Raw genomic sequence first — 14,198 nt, forward strand, 5'->3', positions numbered from 1 at the left:
ACATTGGCAAGATAGTCAGAATTGGCCCTGGATAAACCACACCTAAGCTAAGATGGTGTTTTGGTTTGGTAAATACAATATACCAGAAATGGAACGACTTTTAAAAAGGGAATTTATTACAAGTTTACAGTTCTAAGGCCATAAACAATGTCCAAACTAAGGCATCCACGGAAAGATACCTTGACTCAAGAAAGGCTAATGGGTCCAGAACACTTCTGTCAGGTGGGAAGGCACATGTGGCTGGCCTCTGCTGGTCCTTTGGCTTCTGGTTTTAAACATCTTCCCCCAGGGGCATTTTCTTTCTGCATCTCCAGTTGTCAGGGTCTTCTGCTGGCTCTGAACATTCTCCAAAATATTTCCCCTTTAAAGGACTCCAGTAAACTAATCAAGGCCTATCTTGAATGGAAGAAGTCATATCTCCATCTAAATAAAAGGTCACACCCACAACTGGGTGTGTCCATCTCCTTGGAAATAATCCAGTCAGAATTTCCCACCCTAAACAGTAGGTAGGTCTGGCCCCACAAGATTGGGTCCAGATTAAAACCTGACTTTTCTGGGGTATGTAACAATTTCAGACCAGCACAGGTGCTAATTCTAATTTTAGTCCTCAGAATTCTGTATACTCTTAGCTTGAAACAGATTCTAAACTGAAACTATTTTTTTCCCAAAGTTATTTTCAAATCTACATTTGTTGCACTCCAAAGTTGGACTAAGCTTTGTTAGGTTCCTTTCTTCAAAGATAATTTTATCGTCAGTTGTTAAAAAAGGTAACAATATGATACGCTATCTTAATAATACTGCCTGCTTTACAGAACTTTTTCATATATTCTTAGTAAACTTCACAACTTTGCAGTATGCATATAAGTAGTATCCTTTTTGTTTTTTTCTTTGCAGATGAGGAAATTGAGGCTTAATAGACTCGTTTGCTAAAGTTAAGTGACAGTTGGGACTAGTACAGAATATTCTGACTTAATCTCTGCAACAATATGCTGCCTCAAAAATAAGTTCTTTTAATGTAATGTGACGTAAAAATGATTTTGTAAATGGTAGAGACCACTGTTCAGCAAGGATAGAGCCATTCTTTAAAGTTAAAAAAAAATGATGGCACTAATTAATTTTTTTACAGTTGACTCTAACTAAATTCACAGAATCATAAAACTCAAAAGTTGGAAATATCCAGATCATTTAGGCCATTGTTTTTTCAGGCTTTTTATTGCATCCCCAATAAGAAATACTTTACATGAATTCCCTAGTACATATGTACATACTGATTTGTACATATAATTAATACAAAAGTTTCACAGAACAGTTGGTGCCTTTATGATAAGGATTACATTGTTATTTCTTTTTTCTGCATTGGTGGTTCAAAAACAATGAATTAGACTACCCACTAATGAGTTGTTTTCAGTTTGCAAAACACTGATCTAGGGCACTTTGACTTGATGCATTAATTAATAAGATTATATTTTTTATATAAACACATTAGACAGTCCAAATGCCGTTACCAAAGGTGATTATTTTAGAACTATAATACATTTATTCTAGTGGTTTGCTTTGCTCAAACCCATTTTTAAAATTCCATTTTCATTATTGCCATAACCTGTACATTCTTTAATATTCTGTTTTGGCAAATTTTCATCCTTGAGGAATAGTTTTTTTGTTTGTTTTTTAAACAGTCAAAAGGCATGTGGCACCCATTTGGCAAATAAGGTGAGTAATCTTTTAGGCTTACTGTTAGTAAATTTCTAATATCTGAATTAAAACAACAAATAACTTACAGTATAAATATTTCAAGACAGTCCAGTATTAATTTTATTAATAAAAAGGAACTTCAGGATCTCATAGTGACCTCAGATTGATCACTATATATATATTGATTGTTCTTTAAATTAAAAAAAAAGGATTGGTTAAAAGATTTAAAGATAATGCTAGGGTTTAATATTTGTTATTGATAGGTTGAGCAAGGACATGAGCAAACATATGTCTCACCTGCTTTCAAGGAAATGTGGGTTTAAGAAAGGAGTTCTAATCTTTTAAAAAGTGGTTATTTATACTAAACACTATTATGAAAAGCCTTAAGCTGCTTCCCTGTTTATCTCATGTAGTTTTCTTAATTGAAATTCCTTATGACTTAATAATTATGAAGACTTAATTCTTTTGTTTTTATTCTAATAAATATAAAGAATTACTTGCAAACAAATTTGAAGTCAGATTTCTATACTCCAATGTTTTTGCTGAAATTATTTACAGTTTCAGCAGTTACTTATGCATTTTGCTGTCTTGACTTCTTTCTAGGACTCCTAACTAACTGTACAGTCCATATTTGTTTACAAGTAACAGAAGATCTATTTCTAATTTTCTACTGTGTGCTAATTTTATAACAAATTACTAAGCTTAGAAAACAGCCCCTTTACAATTGTTTCCTGTGTTTCCATTATCTATGAAATTGAGTCCCTTGTTTGCTCTTTTTTTTCCCTCACCCTTGTTTACTCTTAGAGAACCACTATTGCCTTTCCTGAATTTAACAGTTTGCTTCCTGTTTCCAATTTTAAAAAAGTGTGAGATTTTTCTATTTGTACCTTATCCCTACTTTTTGTTCTTATTTTCTGCCATTTTCTTTTCATATTTATCTTTTCACTCACTAGCTAGAGATGATCGCTATGGAAAATCCTGCAGACTTGAAGAAACAGCTGTATGTGGAATTTGAAGGAGAACAAGGAGTTGATGAGGGAGGTGTTTCCAAAGAATTTTTTCAACTGGTTGTGGAAGAAATCTTCAATCCAGATATTGGTAAATACGTAATGATGGTCTCATATCATCCTCTCAAATTAAACAATTTGTTTACTCTGACAGTCTCAGTTTAGGAGAGCATCAAAAGAAGGTTGGGGAATCATAGATAAGACTAAATTTATGGATTTTATGGGTTGGTTTCATCATTTATTTATTTAAATTCCTGTTTCTATTACTTAACGAAACGTTTTAATATAGGAAATTATCTCTTAAATAAATTAAATTGAGTACACTTTAGAATGGTGTGTGAGAATAACCGAAGGGATTTGGTTGCTCTTCTTTGTGGTGTAAAGCAGTTAGCAAACTCATGGTATTTCTTAAACAAGAGTTTAATAAAACAATGGTCTGAAGAATGTTGAAAATGTTTCCCAATTGTATCATGCTCAGAGTTGAGAAACACTGGATGGTACCAAATTAATTAGATTTATTTGCTATAGGAATTTGAGGGAGTTACTATTGTTAGGTATGTTTCCCCAAGTTTTTGTACTCCAAAACTTTTTTTTTTGTCTCCTAATATCCACATTCTAGAGAGTTTTCCATTGAACACAGTTTAGGAAAAGGCTGGTCTGTATATGTCAATGTGAAAGTGAAGGATTTGAGTTCATTTTTTTTCCTGATACAGAATAGGCAAAATACAGCAGGGAAAAGACAGAGGCCCTTGCATAATCAATCCTCCTAACTGAATGATTCTGAACTAGTTCAATTTCTACAAAATAACCACTTAGTTACTAGGCTTGCTTATTTTTAAAAGTTGAGTTAATGACAATTGTAGGAAAAGGTTTCCAGTAGAATTACACCAGAGTTGTGAAAATGGCATGGAATAATGCAGATCATTTCCTTTAAACTTTGAGAGTTGAACTGTTACAGTCTGTTGTTTCCCAGGGTATGCATTGCTTTGACTTTTCTGTTGTACTTAGTCAGTTCTTGGTCTCTTTGTCATACAAAAGCTACCATTTTGAGTTCATTAAAAAAAAAGTTAAAGTAAGGGTAATTTATTTTCTAGCTAATGTTTATTAATATCAGAATCCTATGACATTTTTAAACCAAACATATTCTAAGCCAAATTGCATAAAACCATACCCTTTGTTCTAGTTTGCTAGCTGCTGGAATGCAATATACCAGAAACGGAATGGCTTTTAACAAGGGGAATTTAATAAGTTGCAAGTTTACAGTTCTAAGGCCTAGAAAATGTCCCGATTAAAACAAGTCTAAAGAAATGTCCAATCAAAGGCATCTAGGGAAAGATACCTTGGTTCAAGAAGGCCGATGAAGTTCAGGGTTTCTCTCTCAAGTGAGAAGGCACGTGGCGAATACAGTCAGGGCTTCTCTCTCAGCTGGAAGGGCACATAGCGAACACGGCGTCATCTGCTAGATTTCTCTCCTGGCTTCCTGTTTCATGAAGCTCCCCAGGAGACATCTTCCTTCTTCATCTCCAAAGATCGCTGGCTGAAGGACTCTCTGCTTCGTAGTGTCACTCTCTCTGAATCTCTCATTCTCTTTTTATAGGACTTCAGAAACTAATCAAGACCCACTCAAATGGGTGGAGACATGTCATCCCCTAATCCAGTTTAACAACCATTCTTAACTAAATCACATCAACCAGGGAGATGATCTCAATGCAGTTTCAAATATACAGTATTGAATAGGAATTATTCTACCTTTTAGAAATGGGATTTATATCAAAACATGGCTTTTCTTAGGGGGCATACTTCCTTTCAAACCAGCACACCCTTTTTAAGAGAAAATTAATTTGTAAACTTCTTAAGGAAAAATCAACTACAGAATTTAGGTAAGTATGCCTAAGTTCACTGGTTTATAATGAACTTTAGCTTTTGATATATCTAGAAATATTATATATTAGCTAAAAAGTGTATGTACATACAGAAATACTTTGAAGAAAAAACAATTATAATTTTAATTGAAAGCAAGAAGTTAGTAAGATAATTGAAATAATAGCAATAGAAATATTGAAAAGGAATATTTAGGAGCTACCCTTATCTTGGCTTCCATGTCCCTAAAATTCTTACCTAAAATGGAATCTCCCTGGACTTTCAAGACTGTTATTTTTCGTGTACAAAGATAACAGTAGTGGCTGTGATGATTTATAGTTGAATAATTCATGCTTTATTACTCTTGAAACCTAGGACATGCATTTGTGAGATTTCATTGAATTTATTGACTATAATTATTTATCGACTGTTCTTGGCCATGAAAACACCATGTTTATAAACTGATAGTTTTCCATGGATGTTTTAACTTAGGCCTGTAAAGAAGTTTAGATCAAAACTGAACTTCAAGTTGAATTGTATAATTTTCAAGCCATTATCTCTTAAAGACTTGAATTGCTTACAATTTTTTCCTAAGAATAATTTATGCTTTAATGATCAAGGGGACATTTTAAAGTTCCTTTTATTTTTCACTTAAAATGTGAAAAAGAAGAAACATTTTAGAAGCTTTTAAAATTCTTGAACCAATTTAAAAATAAATATATAGATGTACAGTATTGATTTCTAAAGTCTGTTCTGTCAGAAATCACAGGAATATTTTGAGACCTAAATCTTAAAATATTTTCATTCATTTTCACATATTAATTCAGAAACATTTTAGTAAAATTAAAAAGCTGTAAATTGAAGTAAAATGTAATTTCATTATCTTTTTTACCTTTTTGATGTTCATTTAAAGGGAAGAAGGTAGTGCTGTCTTAGTACAGACATACCTTGGAGATATTAACAGGTTTGGTTCCAGACCACTGCAGTAAAAGGAGCCATGTAAATTTTTTGGTTTCCCCATGTATATAAAAGTTATGTTTACATTATACTATAGCCATTAAGTGTGCAGTAGCATTACATCTAAAAAAATGTCTAAAAATTGTATTGCTAAAATGCTAACCATCAGCTGAACCTTCAGTGAGCTGTAATCTTTTTGCTAGTGGAGGGTCTTGCCTGTATGTTGATGGCTGCTGACTGATCCAGGTGGGGGTTACTGAAGGTTGGAGTGGCTGTAGCAATTTCTTAAAATAAAACAACAGTGAAGTTGGCTACATCGATTGACTTTTCCTTTCATGAAAGATTTTTCTGTAACACATGATGCTGTTTGACAGCGTTTTAGCCACAGTAGAACTTCTTTCAAAATTGGAGTCAGTCCCCTCAAACTCTGCTGCTACTTTATGACCTAAGTTTATGTAATATTCTAAATCCTTGGCTGTCATTTCAGCAATGTTCTCAACATCTATACCAGAAGTAGATTCTATCTCAAGAAACCACTTTATTTGCTCATCTGTAAGAAGCAACTCCTCATCATTAAAGTTCTATGAGATTGCAGCAGTTCGATCCCATCTTTGAGGTTCCATGTGTAATTCTAGATCTCTAGCTGTTTTTTTTTTTTTTTTACCAAATCTGCAGTTACTTTCTCTACTGAAATCTTTAACCCCTTGAAGTCATCCATGAGGGCTGGAATCAGCTTCTTCCAAACTCCTATTGATGTTGATATTCTGACATCTTCCCATGAATCATGAATGTCCTTAATGACATCTAGAATGTTGAATCCTTTCCAGAAGGTTTTCAAGTTACTATGCCAAGATCCATCAGAAGGATCACTATCTAAGGCAGCTCCTATAGCCTTGAGAGATGTATTTCTTAAATAATAAGACTTGAAAGTCAAAATGATTTCTTGATCCATGGGCTGCAGAATGGGTGTTCAAGTGTGAAAATATTACTGTCATTGTACATCTCCATCAGAGGCTTGGGTGACTAGGTGCATTGTCAGTGTGCAGTAGTATATTGAAAGGAATCTTTATTTCTGAAAGTGGGTCTCAATAGTGGACTTAAAATATTTAGTCCATCATGTTGTAAACAGATGTGCTGTCATCCAGGCTTTGTTTTTCCATTTGAGCACAGAGTAGATTTAGCATAATTCTTAAGAGCCCTAGGATTTTCAGAATGGAAATGAGCATTGGCTTCAATTTAAAGGTACCAGCTGTATTAGCCTCTAACGAGAGTCAGCCTGTTCTTTGAAGTTTTGAAGATAGGCATTGACTTCTCCACTCTAGTTATGAAAGTCCTAGATGACATCTTTTTCCATAGAAGGCTATTTCATCTACCTTGAAAATCTCATGTTAAGTGTAGCCATCTTCATCAGTTATCTTAGCTAGATCTTCTGAATAACTTATTGTAGTTTCTGCATCAGCACTTGCTGCTTCATCTTGCACTTTTATGTTATAGAGATGACTTCTTTCCTTAAACTTCATGAACCAAAGTACTAGCTTCAGACTCTTCGTTGGCAGCCTCCTCACCTCTCTCAGCCTTCATAGGATTAGGATTAAACTCCGCATTATGCTTTGATTTAAAGGAATGTTATGGCTAGTTTGATTTTCTATCCAGACCAATAAAATTGTTTCTGTATCAGAAATAAGGCTGTTTCTCTTTCTTCTCATTCATGTATTCAGTGGAGTAGCACCTTTAATTTCATTCACCACCTTATCCTTTTCAGTCACAACCTGGCCAACTCTTTGGTGTAGGAGGCCTAGTTTTTAGTCTAGTACTGGCTTCTGGCATGCCTTCCTCACTGAGCGTAAACATTTCTAGCATTTAATTTAAAGTGAAAGATGTGCAACTCTTTTTCACTTGGACACTTAGAGGTCGTTGTAAGATTATTAATTGTTGTGTCCAGGAAATAGGGAGTCCTGAGGAAAGGGAGGGAGAATGGGAAATGACTGGTCAGCACAGTCAGAACACACACGATATTCATTGTTTCCCATCTTATATGGACATGGTTCATGCCACCTCAGGACAATTAGCATAATAACATCAAAAATCACTGATATCACAGATACAAGGATATTGAAAAAAAGTTTGAAATATTGTAAGAATTACCAAAATGTGACGCATAGATGCAAAGTGAGCACGTATTGTGGGAAATATGGTGCCAGTAGATATGTTCAATGCAAGGTTGCTACAGACCTTAAATTTGTAAGAAAAAAAAAGTATCTGCGAAGCGAAGTAAAGCACAATAAAACGAGGTATACCTGGAATATACATTCAGATATGTGAAAGCAGAGATTGCCATTCTGTAATGTGTGATAAAAAAAAGGTCTCCAAGTGTGCGGTTTTTGAATAGCAAAACCATAAAAAACTGAAAGAATAGTACAAATGCAAATTGCTTTTGTTTTACCTATTGGTTCTTAATTAATATTAAATAACTTTGGATTTTAGGCATAATCTAAGTTTAATAAGTTTATCTAAAATTTGTGTACTTGACATCATCCGACTTAGAAAAATGCTAGAAAATTTTTATGATACCGTTGTGCAAATTTGAAAAAACTAAAGCAAAATAGACCTTTCTTTAATTCAAAATAGGTATTTTTAAACCATACATTTGGATAGTTTTAATAAATGAAATATTTTCAAAGTGTTATAGTTTTTTTCTTTACTGATAATTCATTGTCTTCATTTTTAACCCATTCAGCAATAAATTACAACTGTAAATTTAGACTTTTCATATGCCAAAAGGGAAGATAAGAACTTGAAAGTTATTTTCCTAACTTTCCAGGAAATGCTATTTTGTTTCCTTGGATTTTTAAAATTATATACTACCATTTGGTATAACTTATATCAAAATCAGAATATATTTGAAAGTTGGTTTCTCAAGTGCTAATGTGATAGAGAAAAATATTTTTTGTATACCTAGTAATATGTTTTACATGAATAATTCTATAATATTTACATTTGTATTAATAGACATACATCATCAATTGTATCTTCAATAAAATGTAAAAGTAACATCTTTTCTTAAATCATTTCTTATAGGTATGTTCACATATGATGAATCTACAAAATTGTTTTGGTTTAATCCATCTTCTTTTGAAACTGAGGGTCAGTTTACTCTGATTGGCATAGTTCTGGGTCTGGCTATTTACAATAACTGTATACTGGATGTACATTTTCCCATGGTTGTCTACAGGAAGCTAATGGGAAAAAAAGGAACTTTTCGAGACTTAGGAGATTCACACCCAGTAAGTTCTTTGTCTTTTTTTTTTGCATTAAATATTTTGGATTTTTATTAAATGTAAAACAATTATTTAATTTATATAAGAATTTTAATGCTTTTATGGAATATTTGTTATTTATATTCAATAAGATAAAGTTGTTTTAACTTAATTGAAGTGCCATGAACACTTAAAAACTCTAAGGCAAAAGTGTATATTACTGCCAGCAAGCAGTTTTTATAGACTAATGCTGAAAAACACTTGATTTTAAACATTTTCTTTGTTTTTAAATGAAATTGTATGAGATTGCCAGGTGAAATCAAGGTTGAGGAGCTTGGTGGCTACAGTCAATGTGACCATTTCTCCCCTTTCCCTCTCCCCGAGACACCTCTGAGGTTTTTCTCCAGTGCTGTGTGAAATGTCTCACATAGAGGTGTGGGGTTTCTTAGCAGAGATAGGGAATAAATGACTAAACATCTTTCTTTACTTTCTATGTTGTAAACTATTTGGGAGATAGGAATACTTATCTGTGCTGTAATTCTTACTGTCAGAGTTTACTTTTTTCCAAGAAGAATGATACTATTTGTTGTATTTTGTAATTCTTTGGTAGCCTCAATTTTCCATTTCTGGTTGTTAGGTTCTCTATCAGAGTTTAAGAGATTTATTGGAGTATGAAGGAAATGTGGAAGATGATATGATGATCACTTTCCAGATATCGCAGACAGATCTTTTCGGTAATCCAATGATGTATGATCTAAAGGAAAATGGTGATAAAATCCCAATTACAAATGAAAACAGGAAGGTAATAAATGTTTTTATTTCTTTATTGTTCTCGTCTTTTTATTTCAGTTTTAAAGCACTTATGCCTGAATTTTCAAAGAATTATGTAATAGTCCATACAAAAAACCAAGAAAATCAAGTAACCAAGTTCATGTAAATGATATATCCTCATTTTTCAAAACCTTAGATTTTAGGATACCGTGGAATTACATCTATTGTGGCACAAACATTATGGCAGTAAGCATGCTTTATAAGTGTATTTTTAAGCAGTAAATTGTGTTGGTATGAAGTATTTCAGAACTTCTTAATATATCTCTCATGAATGTTTTATTTACTTAAAACGTGAAAAGGTCAGCTTTTTTCAAGTGGAAAGTAATATGTTCATTGTAGAAAATTTGGAAAATACAGAAAAAGATGGCAAATCTCTCTCCCTGCATTATTGTACTGGCTTTAAATAATCATTTAATATTTCTAAGGACATATACTTTTTAAAAACTCTTTCTTTTACCTAGACCTTTTTTACATTTTAGAAGTTTTAGAAATGAAATCTTCAAGGACCTCAGAGTAAGAGATGTCAGGTTTTGGACCTGACAAAAATTCATAACTTTATTCCTTGGAATTTTCTCTTCTTTCTACTTTGAATGATGGGAAAGTAGCTTGAATGGAATTGTCATTCTTATGTAAGGTCAAGCATGTAAATGCCATTAGGATTGGATTATACCATTATACTGTCTAAAGACTTATAGATCGCCATACCTCTGTTGCCACTATGTACAGAATCATATAATGATTTCTATAGGAAGAGGGCTCCCTATTCATATGGTTTATTGCCAGAAACTTTTATAACTAGATTAGAAATAATATAGGAGACAAAGACATGGATACATTCTAAGAGGCCGGATTAAAATAGAGTTTAAATTAGATTAAAATTTCTCAACCTCAGTAATGTTGACATTTGGGGCCAGATAATTCTCTATTGTGAGGGCTTTCCTGTACATTGTAAGATGCAAAGCAGCATCCTTGGCTTCTGTCCATTAGATACTGGTAGCACCCTCTGCCCACATTATAACAGCCATAAATTGTCTCCAGACAAGGCCAGGTGTCTCCTGGGGGCAAAATCCCTCCTTTCCCAGTAAGAACTACATTAGAATTATCATTATATGTCATTTAAACAAATTGTTTATATCTAGAGTTTGGCAGAACAGAAAGAGGATTGCAGGAAGAAATTAAAGGATGTCTTCCCACACATATGATTTCATTGAATTGAACTTTGGAAGCTATAAGAATGGAATAAAGAACTGATGGGGCAAAGAAACACTTGAAACTAGGACTTTTATATAAGTAGCCTTTCTTTGCTTCATTCAGGAAGATTTTTGTATTTTTACAATGACATACTTAATATAAAGTACCAGAAGAGCTCTTTGTCAAATCATTTTATGAATATGTATTGTGAACTCAGTATGGACCAGGTACTGTCCTAGGCACTAGGAATGAAAAAGCTCTCAGTCTGGCTGGCAATCAGGCATGTAAATAGGAAGTTTCAGTGTGGAATGTGATGAGTCTACCATATTACGAGGCAAATATAAGCTGGTGTGAGACCACATAGTTGGGCACCAACCCCCATTTGGAGAAAGAGGACATAGAGTAGGACATAGCAATGAACTCTGTCTTACTGGAATATAAAATAGAAAGCAGGGTGTTTCTCATATTAAGTGGTAGAGGTAAGTAGGGGGCTCATGATTAATTCTCTTTTCATATGTCTCAAGTGCAAATAATTACATTTAATTTATACATATATATCCTTTCTGTGACATAAATAAGCTTCTGAAAATATTCTTTAAAGTAGAGGGGTGCAAGGGTAGTTCAGTGGTAGAATTCTCACCTACCATGCTGGAGACCCAAGTTCAATTCCTAGCTGATACACTTCCCAAAAACAAATAAAAGCAAACAAACCAACAGACAAAAATTCAACAAACTGTGGTGCAATAACGGAATGCTCATAAGGAAGAAGAATGAAACTTGACCCCGTCCATACAGCATGCAAAAAAACAAGTATAGGAGTAGCTGAGAATAAATTTTTAAAATAAATAAATAAATAAATATATATATATTCTTTAAAGTAATTGTATGTTTTCTGTTGAATAGAAAAATATGTTTAGGAATAGAGAGAAATTATCCAGAATGTAACAGGAAAATTAAGTTATAGGAAACTTAAAAAAGAACAAAAACAAATTGATAGGAATACATTCTAACAAAATAAAACTTTATAATATAAATTACATTTTTATTTTATGGTATGGCACAGTGGCTTATGTATTAAGAAAGAAAATCAGCATTTTTGCTGATTGATGCAGTAGGCAATTTCCCAAATATTCTATAATAGACAATATGAATCTTCTGATTTGCTCAAATCCTTTACATTGCACTCTTAAGATGTTGACTTCTGTAAGTAGGTAGACTTGTCTAAATTAAGAAAAGATGTATGCATGATTTCTCTATCTGTGTTTGCATACTTAGCTGAGGGAACCTACAAATTGTATTCTGTTCTGTTTAATAAAAATTGAATTCATTTGTACACTGGTTTATGTTTATGGCCTTTGCAGTTTAATATTGGCTTTTGCAGAGAGTTGTGAATTTTTAAAAATATTTTCTTTTGTTTGTGTCAAATTTGAATTTTTAAAATATTCTTGAATATTTTTCTCTGGGGAAAATAATAACAAAAAGCTATGCAGCTCAATATCTTGTTGTTTTGTATGCATAGCATATTATAAGAAGTTTTGTGGTTAATGTTTTCTGCAGGAATTTGTCAGTCTTTATTCTGACTACATTCTCAATAAATCAGTAGAAAAACAGTTCAAGGCCTTTCGGAGAGGTTTTCATATGGTGACCAATGAATCTCCCTTAAAGTACTTATTCAGACCAGAGGAAATTGAATTGCTTATTTGTGGAAGCCGGGTAAGGAAGTAGATGTCTGCAAAAAAAAAAAAAAAAAAAAAAATCATTGATTTATCATTTGTAATGGTGTGATAGAGAAGATGTTAAGATATATTTTCTTGTATTTGCAGAATTTAGATTTTCAGGCACTTGAAGAAACTACAGAATATGATGGTGGCTATACCAGAGACTCTGTTCTGATTAGGTGAGGTGTTTAATTCCTAAAAGGAAGATTTGATTCACCAAGGGGAAGGATGGGAAGCTTTATGCTATAGACCTTTGTGTCTTGGTTCTACTTTCCAAATAAACGAACCCACGAATTCTCAATCTATAAAATTAGAAATGTATTTGTATTTAATTACCACCTTTTGTAGTTAATCTTGCAATTTATTTTTATGAAGTAGTTTTTGTAAGTTGCATGTTTTCTTTTGCATTTGGGATATAAATTGTGTAATATTCCTGATGTTTCTGATTAGTGTACTTCCTACTGTTAGAAGATGATGATGAAAATAGAACTGCAGAACTGCCACCTCTGAATATCCCTCCTTTTGAACTCTGGATTCTTGAGCTGTTACACAGTCACCCTGTTTTGAGCAGTTTTTTATATGAAATGGTACATTCTTTTATTTAATCCTTATGGTAATATACCAAGATTGATACTAGTATTTTTATTTTATACCTAAAGAAACTGAGCTCCATATTTCCAAGAGGCAGAGCTTCCAAATTCTATCTGCTTCCAAGCAAATGTTCTTTTTTCTCTACTCTCTACTTCTGTACTGTATTATCCAATCTTGGAAGACATAGGCTTACCCTCCCCTGCTGTGGAATTTGGTAAAAGGGGACAAAGATGACATTTTGGCACCCACTGATGGGGTCAGGTGAGTGGGCATGCAAACAAGTACCTTCCTGGAGGCTGTTTCCAAACTTACTACTCTAGGACTCAAGTATGTGAACACCAGAGTGAATATCCACCATATGTAGCAAAAATATTTTAAGTTATTTTGTTTTATGTCATGTATTTTGTCCTTCATCCTGGTTTGTAGATGGCTACTAGTATTTTCTCTTTCTAGTACACCCTTGGTCATTTCTAGTAGCAGTGGTGCATGTATTTTACCCTTAGCAACCCATTAGTCTGCTATTTATTCAGGAGTTTCGAAGGTAAACAAAAGAAGGGGTTGAGGTAACATTTGATAGGAAATCCCCATTTGTGAGTTAAAGAGGAAATGTCGCAGTATTATTTTATTATTGATCATTTTGTTATTAATCCATAGATAGGATTTCTAATACAGTTATTATGGAAAATAGTAGTATCTTAGTGTTTGCAGAATAGCTGAAAATAGATTTGTGCTCTTCTTTATGGAGAAATTATTTTTGAAATTAAGGTTTTAATTTTATTTCTAGGCTTTATGATAACATAATTCGTAACTGATACATACCTTAAGAAAAGAAGTGCAGTTGAAAAGAAGCTACTACTATGTAAAATGATAGAGATATAATAGCCTCTAACATCCTCTGAGTTAATGATATTCTAAACCTTTTAAAACAGTTTGGTCAAGACAATATGATTGAAATATTTATTCATTATTTAGACTTTTTAACAAGTAGGAAGTTCAAGAATTGGAATAGTGATTTCCAGTAATATCAGGGAAAATATGACAATATAGGCATCTTGGTGTTTATTTCATATGCAGTATTCAGAATTTCTCAAAAT

The 14,198-nt window shown here is 33.0% G+C and overlaps 1 protein-coding gene across 9 annotated transcripts in view; it reads left to right on the forward strand.

The window, feature by feature from the left end:
- The window catches only part of UBE3A (ubiquitin protein ligase E3A), a 104,525-nt gene that overhangs the window by 75,391 nt on the left and 14,936 nt on the right, over positions 1 to 14,198 (forward strand). For 8 of the 9 annotated variants that reach the window (XM_077123986.1, XM_077123990.1, XM_077123989.1 and 5 more), the window contains 5 exons: positions 2,646 to 2,790; positions 8,595 to 8,800; positions 9,411 to 9,575; positions 12,353 to 12,508; positions 12,619 to 12,692. In XM_077123986.1, the coding sequence (XP_076980101.1) occupies positions 2,646 to 2,790; positions 8,595 to 8,800; positions 9,411 to 9,575; positions 12,353 to 12,508; positions 12,619 to 12,692 (746 nt within the window). The remainder of the gene's footprint in view (positions 1 to 2,645; positions 2,791 to 8,594; positions 8,801 to 9,410; positions 9,576 to 12,352; positions 12,509 to 12,618; positions 12,693 to 14,198) is intronic. The other variant, XM_077123991.1, reaches the window with a different exon arrangement.

The sequence above is a fragment of the Tamandua tetradactyla genome, chromosome 12, assembly GCF_023851605.1.
Source record: "Tamandua tetradactyla isolate mTamTet1 chromosome 12, mTamTet1.pri, whole genome shotgun sequence".
In the NCBI taxonomy this organism is placed as follows: domain Eukaryota; kingdom Metazoa; phylum Chordata; class Mammalia; order Pilosa; family Myrmecophagidae; genus Tamandua; species Tamandua tetradactyla.